The following is a 17,971-nucleotide window of genomic DNA, read 5'->3' on the forward strand; positions in this document are numbered from 1 at the left end:
AAGTACAGCGCCTATCCCCATGAGACACCCTCGCCTTGAGAGGCTCATGGATATGTAGCTTTGATCCCAGTGAAACGGAATAGGTGCAGGTCAACTCTCTCACCTCCCCCATTTTACCCTCCCCATTTTTCCCTACAATCTCTAGGTCAGTCTATTGTCTTTTTATCTCTCCCTATGTAGCTTATATTAGATTCTCTGTTCTTTTCTCTCTCTCTTTTTTTTTAAAATTTTTTAGTTTCTCGTTTATTTTTCTTATAATAAATACTTTCACTTGTAGTAACCCCAGATAGGGGAAAGTATTATTTGAATTGTTTGTATTGTATTGTTGAAAAATCAATACAATTTTTTAAACTAAAAAAGCAAGGAGGGTAGCAGTGTGAGCAGTTTCTTCTTACCTCAGCAAACCAATAACTCCAGTATTAGATCAGAAAGTAAGCATGGACAGCAGTTTGAGCAGCCTCTTCTTACCTCACCACCCCTGGTATATTTAGTATTAGGTTAGAAAGAGAGGGTAGACAGCAGTGTGAACAGCCTCTTATTACTTCTGTTTTCTTAGTATCGCCAGTATTAGATCAGAAAGACATGGTGGACAGCAGTGTAAGCAGCCACTTCTTATTTTGTTCCCGGAGTAAAGCGGGCTTTACATGCTACAATATATCTAACGATGTGTCGGCGGGGTCACGTCGTAAGTGACGCACATCCAGCATCGTTCGTTACATTGTAGCGTGTGAAACCTCCATGCGATTGCGATTGAACGAATAAACGTTGATCGCATGCACGTCGTTCAAAACCTAAAAATTGAACGTCGGGTTGTTCAATGTTCCCGAGGTATCACACATCGCAGTGTGTGACACCCCGGGAACGATGAACTGCAGCTTACCTGCGTCCCGTGACTCCCGCCGGAAATGCGGAAGGAAGGATGTTTACATCCCGCTCATCTCCGCCCCTCCGCTTCTATTGGCCGGCTGCCGCATGACGTCGTTGTGACGCCGAACATCCCTCCCACTCCAGGAAGTGGATGTTCGCCACCCACATTGAGGTAGTATGGAAGCGTAAGTACGTGTGATGGGAAATAATCATTTGTGCGACACAGTCAACAAATTGAATGTGTCGCACATACGATGGGGGTGGGTCACATCGCATACGATATCGTATGTGATATCGTAAGGTGTAAAGCAGGCTTTAGTGATGTATTCTATTACATTTTAGGTGCCTTAGTGGTTTTTGTCAGAAAACAATGGACTAAAGTCAGTTATTATTTGTCTTTTTTATCCAGAGACCTCTCCAGAAATAAGCTATCAACGTTAAGCAGAAAACTATTTCGCCACCTCTCCTTGACTCACCTGTAAGTTAAAATTATTACTTCGTACAGTCATTATATATAGTATTTTGCCCTAATACAAATGCTTAATTTCAACCATCTCCAGTACCATTTTCATGTGCAGTATGTGTAGATATATATTTATTGTGTATATCATATACATTCATTGGGGACTTGACATACAGTAAGTGTTGTTAACAAATGAAGGCATTTCCTATTGCAACCAATAAGGTTGCAATAAATCGAATTTTTCTTATGCAGGATTAAAAAAAATAAAAAATCTGTCTGTTTGAAATGGACTACTTCATCTTATTTTTTTCTACATATGACCCGGGCCATTTTGCCTATAGGTCACAATACCTGACCGCAGGATATAAATTGAAATTGATATGTTTCATATACAACATGTGGAAATCATCTTCCATGTTTTCTAAATATACACAGCATGCTACTTTCCCAGTGAAATCTCATTTTAGGATGGGCCAAATGTGTCCAGAGAGCAGCTGCGTTTTGATGTTACCCTTGCACAGCCAAAGTCCGCACCACTAGACTTTTCGATATTGTGTAATAATCTATTGCTTTAAGCTAATGCAATGGGTATTGTATGTCCCATAACACACTGAGCTGTGAGATATGCCAATTTCCATTCCGTATTATATTTTCTCAACTTCCTGAACTGTTGGGACAAATTAGGTCATAATGTTCCGGAATTTATATTTGCTTTGGCCTGTAACAACTTATTGTGGTGTGCCAAAAATGGACAGTGCTGCCCTTCAGTGCAACTTGTTAACTCCGTGAGTAATTTCAATGCTTCTGCCCAGGCGGCTAGTTCGTGATTGAAGAATGTTTTTGAATACAGATACTGAATATATACCGATCTTTAGATATTGTTAAAATGTGTTATACCTAATTGTAACAATTATAATAACAATGTTAGATGCCCTGTATATATACTGGGGCTTGCGGGTGGGAAAGAATGGTCTTTGGGTTGACTGCGTCTGGATGTCTCATCTATTAAATGTTCTTTTACATTGGAAAGTTGGAGCAGGTTGCAAACTTGCGATAAGATGGGCTTGAAAATAAAGTAATGAATGACAATTGTAGGCTAAAGCTAATTAATTTTAATTAATTTTTTAATTAATTAATTTTAGCTTTTTTTTACTCAAGGAAGATGTTAACATATACAGTATATATAAAAGTAAAATGTCTTATTGTTCGTGAGACTTGTCACAATTAGTTATCTATCCCCCTTGTTCCCTTCATTATCATTTACAATTATCATAAATGATTTGTAGTTTCATTGTAGCCTCGAGTTATTTGTCATTATCACTGATACGGCTGGATTACATTAAGTGAAGGAATGTTAATATGAATCACTTGGGAATGATAAACTGTTTTTAAGAGTCGTACAACAACATCTCTGTGAAATTGTACACCTAGGCAAGATGGTTAAATAAACTAATCTTTAAAAGTAATGCAAAGTAGATTAAATGGAAAGCAAAATGCAAGGTCATCACAACAGGAAATTAAGAGTAACCAAAATATAGATTACCCATTACTTATCAGGCTTCATTGTGTTCTAGTGAATGAAGCTGCTCAATAACTACGCTCAATGTTCCCATTCACATTGCCTTCTTTCACTGGTTGACTGGTCACTATTTTACCCTTAACAACTTTGCCATAAATTATTTTTATGTCTTTAAAGTGATTGTTTATCTAACAAAAAGTAACAAGGGTGGCAAATCTATAACAGCATTTCTGGAATATATCTGTCATAGTATTCTTAGAGATTGTAAAATTAATTCTAGGTAACAATCTGTTCCCACACTGCCCCATATATTATCCCCCCCACACACTGCCCCTCTGTATAATATACTCCCACATAATGACCCTGTGTATAATATCCCCAAACACACTGCCCCTCTGTATAATATCTCTCCCACACACTGCTCCCCTGTATAATATCATCCAGAAACACACTGCTCGTCTGTATAATATCCCCCCACACACACTGCTCCCCTATATAATATCCCACCCACACGCTGCCCCTCGGTATAATATCCACTACACACACTGCTCCTCTGTATAATATCCGTCCACACACTGCTCCTCTGTATAATATCCCCATACACCTACTGCCCATCTATATAATATCACTCAAGTACGCTGCCTCTTTGTATATTATCCCCCACACACACTGCCCCTCTGTATATTGCCCCACACACTAGCCCTCTGTATGCTATCCTCCACTTCACACACACACACATTGCCCCTCTGAATAATATCCTCCTGGTAAATATGTTCTTCCCCTGGTACATATGTCCCATTCTTGGTTTACATATCCCCATCCTGGTATATAATCCCCCATCCTGGGCACTATCTGGTATGTATGTCCCCATACTGGTTTGACCCCTTCCTAGCATATATGTCCTCCTCCTGGTATATATGTCCCCATCCTGGGACCCTCCTGCTATATATGTGCCCATCCTTATTTATTTGTCCCCATTTGTCCCCATCCTGGTGTATATGTCCCTTGCTGGGCCCCTCCTGGTATGTATATCCCCCACCTGGGCACATTCTGGTATATATGTCCCCATCCTGGTTTCTGCCCCCTTCGTGTTATATATGTCCTCCTCCTGGTATATTTCTCCCCATCCTGGTATCTATATCCTCCTCCTTGTATATATGTCTCCTTCCTGGGCCCCTCCTGGTGTATCTGGGCCCCTCCTGGTGTATATAACACCTTCCTGGGCACATTCTAATATATATGTTCCCATCCTGTTTTTTTTCCCCTTCGTGTTATATATGTCCTCTTTCTTGTATATATGACCCCTTTCTGGGCCTCTTCTCATATATTTGCCTGTCGTAAAAAAGAAAAAAAAAATTACTCACCCTCCCTGGCTTCCACGTCACGTGGCATCCTCTCTGAGCCACAATACATTTCAGCTAGATGTGCACCCTCTGATGCACATCCAGTTGAAGCCACGCAGAGCCTGATCTTCAGCTCACGGAGCGCTTACCTTTCCCTACTGGATGTAATGTCCTCGCCACCTCACTTTGCTGCATGCTAGGGGGCGGGATGATGCCCTCCTCTGCTACACTGACCTTGCTTCCGCCACTTGGCTAATTTGCATGCAATGCCCTAGAAAGGCTTCGCATGCGATTTAGCTGTGTGCAGTGGCTGAAGTGACACTGCCGAGCCCTCTGCTATGGCTGTAATTGGGGCCCAGTGAAGAGGGGGGCCCGAGCAGGGCTCGGAGATTAATAAAGCTAGGTAATTACCCCGAGCCCGGCCGGATCTCCCTCTTCATGGGGCCCCATACACCAGTCATGGCTGTCACGCCCTGACAGCGCCCTGACTATATGGTATACTGATGTTATGATATATTGACTGTATAGTATGCTGGCCGCCCAAGCGTATGGTATGCTGAATGAATGGTATCCTGATGATATGTTATATAGACTCAATGGTGTTCTGATTGTTTGATATACTGATGAATAATTATACTGACTTTAATGTGCCCAATTGTCTGACATCCTGACTTTATGGTATGCTGAGTTAATGATCTCCTGACCAGAGGGCTATTGTGAGAGAAGATGTGTATGTTCCCTTCTGAAAACAGCCAAGCTCTCCACACTATCACCAATGGTCCCATTGATAAAAACTGGAGAGAAGGCGAGCATGATCAATCTCTTTTCCTTTATTAATAATAATAATAATAACAATAATAATCTTTATTTCTTTAGCGGCAACATATTCCGCAGCGCTTTACAATTCAGGAGGATCATATACAAACAAGTAACAGTTATAGAAATAGAATATTTAGAGGAAAAAAAAAGAAAAAACACAACCCTGCTCGTGAGAGCTTACAATCTACAATGAGATGGGGGGGGGGAGGCAAGGTTCAAGTGTTTATTTACAATGACAATCCAGCCATCTCACAGAAATGGGGGATAGATAATGGTTTCCTGGACCAGTGGGCCAGAGCCTTGAGATGCCTTTGGGTGCCATGGAGTTTGATGTGGAGTTATGTTGTGAGAAGTTGTAGAGGGACTATGTGAATCGAATCTGATTAGGGAGTGTGATAGGCCGCCCTAACAAGATGCATCTTTAGGGTGCGTCTGAAGCTGGGTAAGCTGAGTAAGTTGGGATTTGTCCTAACTTCTTGGGGTAGAGCATTCCAGAGGGTTGGTGCAGCTCGGAAGAAGTCTTGGATCCGGGAGTGGGAGGTTCGAATTAGTGTGGATGTTAGTCGAAAGTCGCTTGCAGAGCGTAGAGAACGGGTGGGGTGATAGACAGAGAGGAGGGTGGAGATGTAGGGGGGTGCCGCACTGTGGAGAGCTTTGTGGGTGAGAACAAGCAGTTTGAATTGGATCATGTGATATATGGGCAGTTGGTGCAATGACTGGCACAGAGCAGAGGCATCCGAGTAGCGGTTAGCCAGATAGGTGACCCTGGCTGCTGCATTAAGGATGGACTGTAGAGGAGAGAGTCTAGTTAGGGGGAGACCAATTAATAGAGAGTTACAGTAGTCAAGGCAAGAGTGGATCAGGGCCACGGTGAGGGTTTTTGTCGTTTCCATAGTGAGAAAGGGGCGGATTCTAGAGATGTTCTTGAGGTGCATGCGGCAGGAGTGGGCAAGAGATTGTATGTGGGAGGTGAAGGGGAGATCAGTGTCAAGTATAACACCCAGACAGCGAGCCTGCTGCCTAGGACTTATCGTTGTGCCACACACAGAGAGGGAGATGTCAGGTTTAGGAAGGTTGGGAGATGGAGGGAAAAGCAGAAGTTCAGTTTTGGAAAGGTTAAGTTTCAGATAGAGAGCAGACATGATGTTGCAAACTGCAGTCAGGCAGTCACTTGTGTTCTGTAGTACAGCGGGGGTGAGCTCAGGGGATGAGGTGTATAGCTGTGTGTCATCAGCATAAAGATGGTACTGAAAGCCAAATCTGCTGATGGTCTGTCCAATTGGGGCAGTGTAGAGGGAGAAAAGAAGAGGGCCAAGGACTGAACCTTGAGGGACCCCAACAGTGAGAGGGAGAGGAGAAGATGTGGAGCCAGCAAATGATACACTGAATGAACGGCCAGAAAGATAGGAAGAGAACCAGGAGAGCACAGTGTCCTTTAGGCCGATAGAATGGAGCATAGAGAGAAGGAGACTGTGGTCAACAGTGTCAAAGGCGGCAGAAAAATAAGCAGAGAGTGGTCACTGTTACGTTTTGCTGTCAATAGGTCATTGGTCACTTTGACAAGGGCAGTTTCTGTTGAGTGTAAAGGGCGGAAGCCAGACTGTAAATGATCTAGAAGAGAGTGAGTGGAAAGGTAGCGGGTGAGGCGAGAGTAGACCAGGCGCTCCAAGAATTTGGAGATGAAGGGGAGATTGGAGACTGGTCTATAGTTGCTTGTGCAGGACGGATCGAGAGAAGGTTTTTTTAATAATGGAGTAATGATAGAGTGTTTGAGGGAGCAGGGGAAGATACCCGAAGAGAGAGAGAGATTGAAGATTTTAGTTAGGTGAGTGGTGACAACCAGAGAGAGGGACTGGAGTAGAGGTGTGGGGAAGGGATCAGTAGGGCAAGTGGTAGGACGAGAGGAGGATAGGAGCCTGGAGACTTCCTCCTCTGTGACTGGGTCAAATGTGGAAAGTGAGCTGGATGGGATATGGGGATGGATGGGATTCACAGCGCTTGATGGCTGGGAGCTGATCTCTTGGCGGATGTTTTCTATTTTCTCTGTAAAATACGAGGCCAGGTCATCAGCATGAAGGGCTGTGACAGGGGTCTGTACTTTGGGACTGAGGAGGGAGTGAAAGGTGTCAAAGAGCTTTTTTGGATTGTTGGCAAGTGAGGAAATAAGGGTGGTGAAGTAGGTCTGTTTGGCGAGGTGAAGGGAATAGTTGTAGGTCCTTAACATGAACTTGTAGTGGATGAAGTTTTCTAGTGTGCGGTTTTTCCTCCATAGGCGTTCGGCACTCCTGGAGCATCGCTGAAGAAATAGAGTTTGGGATGTGAGCCAAGGCTGTTTTACTCTGTGTTTGGTCTTTCTGAAGGTGAGGGGCGCTACTTGGTCTAGTGTAGTCCTGAGTGTGTCATTGTAATGCTTTACAGCCATATCAGGACAGGATTAAGGATTTAAGATGAGGCTCTTCAGAGTCCTGTTCTCCGAATTACTGAGGGTTCCAGTAGTCAATACTTAGTCATCAGGAAGTTATCACCTATCCTATGGATAGTAGATTACTTAAGATCTTGGTACAAAACCTTTAACTTTATATGATGAAAGGCTACCTAGTGCACTTCTCAGGGCCCAGAGATGACAATACTTTATTTCCAAACATGTAGTTGTAAAGGGCCCTGTATCTACCTGTGCCCCTGTGCAACTGCACAGGTTCCACAAGTTATACGTCCACTTCTGATACTGACAATATAATATACTGACTATATGGTTTCCTGATTGTTGGATGAACGGACTTAATGCTGTCCCGATTGACATACTGACTAAATAGTATCCTGATGATATAACTTCCTGATTGTATGTTGTCTTGATTGCTTGGTATACTGACTATATGATATTCTGATTGTATGGAATGAGACACTAACACTATGATGCACTGATTGGATGATACATTGGATATTTTACTGATTAAATGACTGTAGATATTCTGATTCTGAATAATAGCATTATATTATCAGTGGTAGTTTGTGTCTATTTTTAAGTTATACACTGCTATATGCTGTCTATTCATCATTTAGTTGTGTAGTCCTTTGTCTCCTACATCATTTTCTGGGAAAAGTTGGATGAAAAATAATATGGTTGCCATGATGCCTTCCAGAGGGCATGGTGTCTAGCTTTTGTGGAATATTAAGTGACATATGTGCCCATGCAAGAAAGTTGTAAGGTTGCATGTACCTCATTAAAAGTATAAGAAATTGTGATGGGTGGACCCACAAATACCTGGGATTGGCGGGTCCATTTGGGATTTAAAAAAAAAAAAAAAAACAGTTCGGGCTCGGAATTAATCCCGGATATCTGGCCAGATGTCAGTCGCCATATAAGTCTATGACGACCCGACTTATACTCTTTAAAATGTTGGTAAAAGATATAGGGGGATTAGAGCAGGCACGTTATACTTACTGAGTCTCCATGTGGCTATAATGCTACTTCTGGGGCCGCTCATTAACATTGTGTATATGCACTGATTTCCCTGCCAACCGGCAGCCCGGTGTCTGACTGGTTGCCGTCAGACCGAGCTCCCACCCTGTGTAACAGTGTGACTGCTGTCTGACTGCTTGCAATGGCACATGCTGTCTGTATATGGGTATTAATGTAAAAATAAATTTAAAAATTGGCATAGGGTCCCCCTCATATTATGATACCCAGCACAGATAAAGCATACAGGTACAGGCTGCAGCCCCCAGCCGTGTGCTTATCTTGGCTGTATATCAAACTAAGAGGGACCCCATGCAGCTTTTTTTTTATTATTTAAATAAATAATTTAAAAAAACGATGTGCGGTCCCCCAATTTTGATACCCAGCCATGATAAAGCCGATAGCTGGGGGGCTTGTATTCTCAGGCTGGGGAGACCCATGGTTATTGGGCCCACCAGCCTAAAAATAGCAGTCTGCAGCCACCCAGAATTGTCACATCCATTAGATGCGATAACCCAGAACTTTACCCTGCTCATCCCGGTTGCCCTGGTGCAGTGGCAATCAGGGTAATAAGGGGTTAATGACAGCTCACAGATGCGACTAAGCACTAGATTAGTGATGGGAGGCATTTATGAGACCCCCCCATTACTAATCTGTAAGTGAAAAGAAATAAACACAAACACTGAAAAATTCCTGGGGGCTGCAGCCTGCAACTTTAGGCTTTATCTGTGCTGGGTATCATAATATGGGGGCCCCTATGCCACTTTTTTTATTAATTTATTTTGACACTAATATACATACACAGACAGTGTGTGGGATTGTAAGCACTCAGACATGCTCTCACAGAGGGTGGTGGCACTGTCTGACTGCAACCAATCAGACGCCGGGACTGCCAATGCGCAGGGAAGCAGTGCATATGTATGAGGTATAATGAGCGGCCCCGGAAGTAGTGTAGCAGCCGCACAGGAGACTTGGTAAATAGAACAGACTTTCTTTTCCCTATTTTCTTTCTTTTCCCTTTATTTTTTTTTAATTACCGGAGTTGCAAAAATTTGGGGTCGGTGCATAGGTACTTGTGAACTTGCGACTTTTAGAGTCCAGGTCCACCCATCAACGATAAGGAGCCATTTTATTTAGAAAAATGAATCTTCAGGAAATGCTGATTTAAAGTTATTTGTTCTTCAAGAATTCTAGGTAACAATCCATTCCAGTGTTCATGCGACATAATGTGGATCACAGTATTTTCAGAAACAAGCATCATAGACAAACACAACATGTTCTGCGTCAATGAATACGACAAGAGGATACCTCTGAACAATATGCACATCCCCAACTGTGGTAAGATGCTTTTTGTTAGTGATTTTGTATTTTCCTGTTAGTTCAGTATAGACTATGGGATTACATAAGGTTTAGAAAGAACTAATCACTAATTTGTTAGACCATGCTCACATTTGGCAGATTGTCCATTTATCTGAATGGGGTTTGCAGGAATCCGTGCACATGCTGCAGAAACAGCCCAATTCAGATGTATTGCATGGATGGTATGTCAGGTGTGAACATCCATAAAGAGATCTCAAATTGTATTTGTTCTTATATGCATATAACATCTGTATTTTAAAATTGAGTAACTTTTGTTGTTAATCCTATATTTCATATAGGAAGAAAACAAAAGGAAAAAATTTCTGTCAACATTTATATGGCAAACAATATGGCCACCATAAAAGCATCTAAAGGTATTGACATCCAGCTTAGTCAGACTCCTAAGATCTGCCTAGTTATCCAGCGATACCTACCCAACTTCTGCTTTTCAACTGGCAATGCTTTGTGCTTCTAAAAACCTATCCCCTGTAATTGCATAAGATTGTGAAATTGTCTGATCACGTGTAACATATGGAACTATTTGCCAAAGTGACATTATGTCAAAGTAAACAGACTTACCTATGATAAATCAATGTCAGAAGATTATAATGTTCTAGTGAACATTGAGAAGCTCTGTAAACACTATTAATGTAGGGGAAAAGCATGCAATTGGATTTTCTGGAGATACCATATATATAATGTAATGCCATAAATGCTAAGATTATGTCATATCTGTAGTGTTGACCACAATTCGAATTCGTTAATTCCCTTGAATTAGGCCTGGATAATGGATTCCCTTTGAATTTATTTAATCTAAATTGAATGTTCCTTGTTATTCTCTAGGGTGTCTGTAGCAGTGAGAAAAGAAAAGTATTCTCACTCTGTCATTCACCTTTCCTACCGATGCAACTCCCCGCTTGGTCCTCCATTGGCTCCCTTCAGCTTCAGATTGATATCATAACATATGCATAGCCCAAATCCAACCTAGAACCAGAGGTACCAGCACAAAGGGGAAGAAAACCACTAAGGGAGCTGCAGTAGTGAGACAGGTGAATAAATTGTGGCCGCGATTCATCAAAGATTTTATGCCAGTATTCTGGGGTAGAAAGCTTTGAAAAGTCACATCATTTTGACACAACTTGTGGCTGCGTTCATATTATGTGGCCTTTGGTGTTCTAACACCAATGTTGTCCAGTTCCAACAAAGGGGACAGAGTTGAGGCAAGTCAGGGACAATTGCCAGTTGTCAAAATCATGATGAACGGCAGCGCTCACTACCCCCCACAAGTCTTACTCCAGCAGGGACTGGTAGAGGCATTCGCCTCTTCATGAATCAGGAGCGTCGGACTCCAGCCTATCTCCTCTTCAAGAACGACATGAAAAATGTCGGTATTGATGTCGATTTGAGATTAATGTTTTTTGCTTTCTAGACCTCTACAATACACCAGTACAGATAAAAAAAAATGACTTGACCAATTACATTTTTTTCTTTTCTTTTTGCAAAATTCAAGACAAATTTGATTGGTTTAGAATGACTAGCTCTTTGTTTATATTTTGTTGTATAAATGCACAGTATTAGAATGAATTAATGATGCCCCTGGCTAGGACAATCTCTAAATGCCTATATTTGCAACAAGCAGAGGAAAACTATGTAAGGCTATGTAGCTAAACATAGAATCGAAATCTATGTGCTCAATCCTCAGAGAAATATGATCACCCATCATGATATTGATTTGCTAAATGCTGAGAAGCAATCTCAAGTGTATATTATTTTTAGTGTTTAATACTGATAGATAATTATATATGAAGTCGATTGATTTTCGTTAATAATTAATTACTACAATTAGAGTACAATGTTTGTTTGTACAGCTTTGATCAGATAAGCCAAACATTTTCTCCTCAGATGGGTGTCATAGTTGTCAGTTTATTAGCAAAGTTATATTAAAAGTACAATAAACACAGACAATGCACAAAAATATAAATTTATCCTAGCACTTTCTCCTTTAATATTCTTCTTTTTTATATTATTTTGTGTTGTGTTACAACTAAAGCCGATAAATATATCAAAAATAATTTTCCCGTGTGTTCTAAAGGCCGCTTTACACGCAACGACATCGCTAACGAGATATCGTTGGGGTCACGGAATTAGTAATGTCGTTGCGTGTGACACGTACGAGCGACCGCTAACGATCAAAAATACTCACCTACTCGTTGATCGTTGACACGTCGTTCCTTTCCCAAATATCGTTGTTGGTGCTGGACGCAGGTTGTTCATCGTTCCTCAGGCAGCACACATCGCTACGTGTGACACCCCGGGAACGATGAACAACAACGTACCCGCGGCCTGCCGGCAACGAGGTGGGCATGTCGTTAATGCAGCTGGTCTCCAGCCCTCCGATTCTATTGGCGGGCCATTGTGTGACGTCGCTGTGACGATGCACGAACCTCCCTCTTAAAAAAAGAGGTTGTTCGCCTCCCACAGCGACGTCGCTACGAAGGTAAGTATGTGTGATGTGTCCTTGTGATATTGTGTGCCACGGGCAGCAATTTGCCCGTGACGCACAAACGACGGGGAAGGGTGCTTTCACGAGCGACATCGCTAGCGATGTCGCTGCGTGTAAAGCAGTCTTAAGAGTTTCAAATTTATTTCCACTCTTCACTTTGTTTTATCTGGCTGTAAGACAAATGGCTAGAACAGAAGTCATCTATCTATACTTTTTCTGCAGTAGCACAAACTATTGCTAATCCCCAACCCCTCAACTAAGGTATGGGGCTTAAAGAGGTTGCCAGGCTTCGGGTTAAAGGATTTTCTGGTAGTGGCGCCGGGATTGGGCGGTTGCGTGACAGCAAGTATTGGATTTGCATCTATGCGGTGTGAGACTGTGACCGGGGTTATCTATGACGGCCGGTATGTCTCGCCCCGGTTGTGCTCACTCTATGATAATCCACTATAGGGTTAATGCTGTTTTCCCTACAGGCTGAAGGGAGGGATAAATAGATTCAGGAACAAGGGCAGGTGTGCCGGGTGTGAGGGAGTGATCACATCTCCCTGAGTTCTCTGCCGGAAAGGCACATATGTAATATTATGGACTTTTTCTTTGGAATAAACCGTGTGCTGTGAACCTTGGTGCCTGGATCCCGTGTCTTCTGCAGCGCAGCCGACGACGCTACCTCACATATGGTGGAGAATCGGCGGGCATGACAGCCGGTGAGGTGTAGCATTCATCCCTGGTGACCCAGCTGCGCATGTCCTGGATTCGAGCGGCTATACTACAGCCCAAACCCGGCGACGCCATGGAGGACATAATAAAGCATTTGGCTCAGGCTAATGCACAGCAGCAACAGGCTAATGCACAGCAGCTACAAACCAATGCACACCTGCTCCAATCCTTGCAAGTGCAGGAAAAAAAATTCCAAGAACAGATGGATCAGGCCAATGCACGTCAGCAGCAAGCCTTGCAATTGCAGGAAAAAAGGCACCAAGAACAGATGGTTCTCCTGGCCAAGTCGATCCGTGCCGGACCGGCACCAACAACCCAGGGACCGGGTGACGACGGCAGCGTCCGGAAAGCGGTGAGACAAGCGTTGCAAAAGATGACCCCGGGTGATGATGTGGAAGCGTTCCTGGCGGTGTTTGAGCGGGTGGCCGAGCGAGAAAAGCTGCCGACCCCGCAGTGGGCTGAGGTATTGTCACCTTATCTGACGGGGGAACCCCAAAAAGCATACCTGGACCTCTGTACCGAGGACGCCATTGACTATGTGACCCTGAAAGCCGAAATACTGGCTCGGTTGGGGGTGAATACCTATGTACGGGCTCAGCGGGTAAATCAGTGGTTCTATGAGGAAGCCAAACCCGTACGCTCCCAGGCCTATGACTTGTTACATCTTGTAAAAAAGTGGTTGCAGCCTGACACTCTGAGCCCGGCGCAAATGGTGGAAAGGGTAGTAGTGGATCGTTTTGTGCGCACTTTACCCGTCACCGTTCAACGGTGGGTCGGACAGGGTGACCCGAGTACCCTGGACCAATTAGTGTCCCTGGTAGAGCGGCATGTGGCTACGCAGGACTTGATACGGGACACTGAGACTTTGCGTACCGCCCGTCGGTCCGGCCCCTCCAAGCCTAGGGCCAAGGACCCACCGCTGACACCGGTGCGGGAGTCCGCTACCGTCCCGTCTGAAGCCGCACCCTCCGTCCCTGAGGTCCGGAAAACTATGTACCCTAAACGACAACTCGTCAAGGGGGTGTCCTTCCCTATTAGATGTTGGCGGTGCCAGCGGGTGGGACATATGGAAGCCCAGTGTCCACTCACCACGGAGCCCATGGATTGTGGGGTTACCCGGCGGGGTTCAATGTATGCTCAGGTGGTGTGTACCGCTGACCTGGTCTACCCAGAGACTGAGCCCCACTTGTGCCAAATTCAGGTGAATGGATGTCCGGTTACAGGCTTGTTGGATTCCGGAAGCTTAGTGACCCTTGTGCGATCAACCCTAAGGGCTAAAGTAAAGGCCACCGGACGTACCGTGGGGGTGGTTTGCATACATGGGGACCGCCGAGACTATCCCACGGGGATAGTCACCATCACAGCACCTTGCGGTCAGGTGCAACATGAGGTGGGACTTATTAATACTCTTCCCTATGATGTGATCCTAGGAAGGGATCTGCCCTATTTTTGGACTTTATGGAAGGGACCTCCTAAGTCCCCTCAGATATTGGTCAGTCCGGGACCTGAGCCCTACAATCCTGAATCCGGGACGCCTGCCGTAGGGGTCCCCATGATAGGGACAGGATGTGAACCTGATAGGTCGCCCCTAGAGGTATTGGCAGGAGAGGCTGAGACGGTCGAGCCCATCCCGGAGTTGGAGGCGTCCCCGGATACGTTTGGGACAGCCCAACTCCAGGACCCTACATTAATACATGCCCGGAGTCGGGTGACAGTAGTTGACGGGGTGGCACAGCTGCCTGGTGCCCAGGTAAGATACCCCCATTTTGCTCTTAAGCAGGATTTACTCTACCGGGTAGATGAAATACGGGGCGTAGGGGTAGAGCAGTTGGTGGTGCCCCAGCCGTATCGCCGGCGGGTCCTCGACTTGGCTCATAAACACCTGATGAGTGGTCACCTAGGGGTCAAGAAAACGCAGGAGCGAATATTGCAAAGGTTCTATTGGCCCGGGGTCTTTGGGGAGGTAAAACGGTTCTGCGAAACCTGCCCGGAGTGTCAGCTTACCGCACCCCTGACCCACTTTCGCAGTCCGTTGGTACCGTTACCCATTATAGAAGTCCCTTTTGAACGGATAGGGATGGATCTGGTGGGGCCCCTCGTAAAGTCTGCTCGAGGGCACCAGCATATCCTAGTGATCGTTGACTATGCCACCCGGTATCCAGAGGCGATACCTCTCAGACATACTGCAGCCAAGCTTATAGCTCGGGAGTTGTTTGCTGTGTTCTGCCGGGTGGGGTTGCCCAAGGAGATCCTTACGGATCAGGGGACCCCATTCATGTCTAAAGTGATCAAAGAGCTATGCCGGCTACTCCAGATCAAGCAGTTGCGTACATCTGTGTATCATCCTCAGACGGATGGTTTAGTGGAACGATTCAATAAAACCCTGAAAACCATGCTCAAAAGGGTGATTTCCAAAGACGGGAAAGACTGGGATATGATGCTTCCCTATTTGATGTTTGCCATACGAGAGGTGCCACAGGCATCCACGGGGTTTTCGCCTTTTGAATTGTTATACGGGCGACATCCCCGGGGATTGTTGGACCTGGCAAAAGAAACCTGGGAGCAGGAGCCCACCCCCCATAAAAGTGTGATTGAACACATTTTGGGTATGCAGAACCGCATAAGCGCGGTCATGCCAATTGTGAAGGAGCATTTACAGGAGGCTCAGGCCGCGCAAAGCAGCCGCTACAATAGACAAGCCACCGTGCGGACCTTTAATCCCGGGGATCGGGTGTTGGTATTGATTCCCACGGCAGAGAGTAAATTCCTGGCTCAGTGGCAAGGCCCCTACGAGATAAAGGAAAGAGTCGGGGTGGTTAACTATAAAGTGTTGCAGCCCGGTAGGCGGAAACCTGAACAAATATACCATGTCAACCTATTAAAACCTTGGCAGGAACGGGAAAACCTGATGGCTGTTTTTTCCCCACCTCCCTCCTCTTCGGGTCGTTCACATCCGGCTCCAGCGACCTCCGGAGAGGACGAACCGGAAGTAAGGATTGGAGAAGCCCTCACCAAGACACAGAGGCGAGAGGCCAGACGGTTGGTTCAGCAGAACCCCGATGTCTTCTCCGAGCTGCCCGGTAGGACCAGTCTGATACGACATGATATTGTCACCGAGCCCCACCTGAAGGTACGCCTGAAGTCATACCGGGTACCGGAGGCTCGACGACAAGCCATATCAGAGGAAGTAAAGTCAATGTTACGCCTGGGGGTCATCGAAAAATCCCGGAGTGAATGGGCTAGTCCGATTGTCCTAATACCAAAACCCGATGGCTCCTTAAGGTTCTGCAATGACTTTAGGAGATTGAACGAAATATCCAAGTTTGATCTCTACCCCATGCCCCGGGTGGATGAGCTGATTGATAGGCTGGGACAGGCGCGATATTTTACCACGCTCAACCTGACCAAGGGGTACTGGCAGGTGCCACTGACGGAATCCGCCAAGGAGAAAACCGCTTTTGTTACGCCGGAGGGTCTCTTCCACTATGTGGTCTTGCCTTTTGGGTTACATGGCGCTCCGGCCACGTTCCAGAGGTTGATGGACTTAGTGCTGGAACCCCACCAGGCGTATGCATCAGCGTACCTTGATGACATCATTATTTACAGCTCCGATTGGCAGACCCACTTGGAACAGGTACAAGCGGTGGTGGACGCGCTTCGAACAGCCGGATTGACAGCCAATCCCAAGAAATGTGCGTTGGGACTCACGGAAGCCCGCTACTTGGGCTACGTGATAGGCCAAGGAGTGATTAAGCCCCAAATTAACAAAGTTGAGGCGATCCAGAAGTGGCCTAGACCCCTGACCACGAAGCAGGTTAGGGCCTTCCTGGGTATCGTGGGGTACTACAGGAGGTTTGTAAAAGATTTTGCGGGACTATCAGCCCCCTTGACGGACCTTCTCAAAGGCAAGAAGTCCGTCATGGTGCACTGGACTCCGCAGGCCGAGGACTCCTTCCGGGCCCTGAAGGGGGTCCTGTGCGGACAGCCCGTTCTTGTAAACCCTGATTTCCGGAAAGAGTTCATAGTACAGACTGACGCCTCGGAGGTCGGCCTGGGGGCAGTGCTGTCTCAGGTGGTTCAGGGGGTGGAACACCCCGTCACCTTCTTAAGTAGGAAGCTCACCCCTCCCGAGCGGAATTATAGCGTAGTGGAGAAGGAGTGCCTGGCGATCAAGTGGGCCTTGGAGTCCCTACGCTATTACCTGCTGGGACGTCAGTTTCGCTTGGTGACGGATCACTCTCCACTGGTCTGGATGAGGTCCGCCAAGGAACGGAATGCCCGGGTTACCCGGTGGTTCCTTTCTCTGCAGAACTTCCTGTTTACGGTTGAACACCGGGCCGGTAGGTTGCAGGGCAACGCCGATGCCTTGTCCCGCGGCCCGTGTTTGATGGCAAGAGTTCAACCCCGCACGCTTGAACTGAGGGGGGGGGTATGTGAGACTGTGACCGGGGTTATCTATGACGGCCGGTATGTCTCGCCCCGGTTGTGCTCACTCTATGATAATCCACTATAGGGTTAATGCTGTTTTCCCTACAGGCTGAAGGGAGGGATAAATAGATTCAGGAACAAGGGCAGGTGTGCCGGGTGTGAGGGAGTGATCACATCTCCCTGAGTTCTCTGCCGGAAAGGCACATATGTAATATTATGGACTTTTTCTTTGGAATAAACCGTGTGCTGTGAACCTTGGTGCCTGGATCCCGTGTCTTCTGCAGCGCAGCCGACGACGCTACCTCACAGCGGTCACATGCCAACTAATAAATTGAGCAAGGCTGGAAACGTCTAGTCGGACTGTGGCTGTAAGTATCCAAATTGCATACTTGCGGTCACATAACTGCCCACTCCTGGAGCTAGCACTGGAGAATACTGACAGCATGCAGTGACTGCAAACTTTAAGCCAAGCGAGGACAACTCCTTTAGGCCAGCA

At 45.7% G+C, this 17,971-nt stretch overlaps 1 protein-coding gene across 1 annotated transcript in view; it reads left to right on the top strand.

The window, feature by feature from the left end:
- The window catches only part of NTRK2 (neurotrophic receptor tyrosine kinase 2), a 426,971-nt gene that overhangs the window by 25,662 nt on the left and 383,338 nt on the right, over nt 1-17,971 (top strand). The window contains 3 exon segments of the mRNA XM_075318432.1: nt 1,277-1,345; nt 9,655-9,806; nt 10,127-10,201. Of these exon segments, the coding sequence (XP_075174547.1) occupies nt 1,277-1,345; nt 9,655-9,806; nt 10,127-10,201 (296 nt within the window).

This window comes from Anomaloglossus baeobatrachus, chromosome 1 (genome assembly GCF_048569485.1).
Source record: "Anomaloglossus baeobatrachus isolate aAnoBae1 chromosome 1, aAnoBae1.hap1, whole genome shotgun sequence".
Classification (NCBI taxonomy): Eukaryota; Metazoa; Chordata; class Amphibia; order Anura; family Aromobatidae; genus Anomaloglossus; species Anomaloglossus baeobatrachus.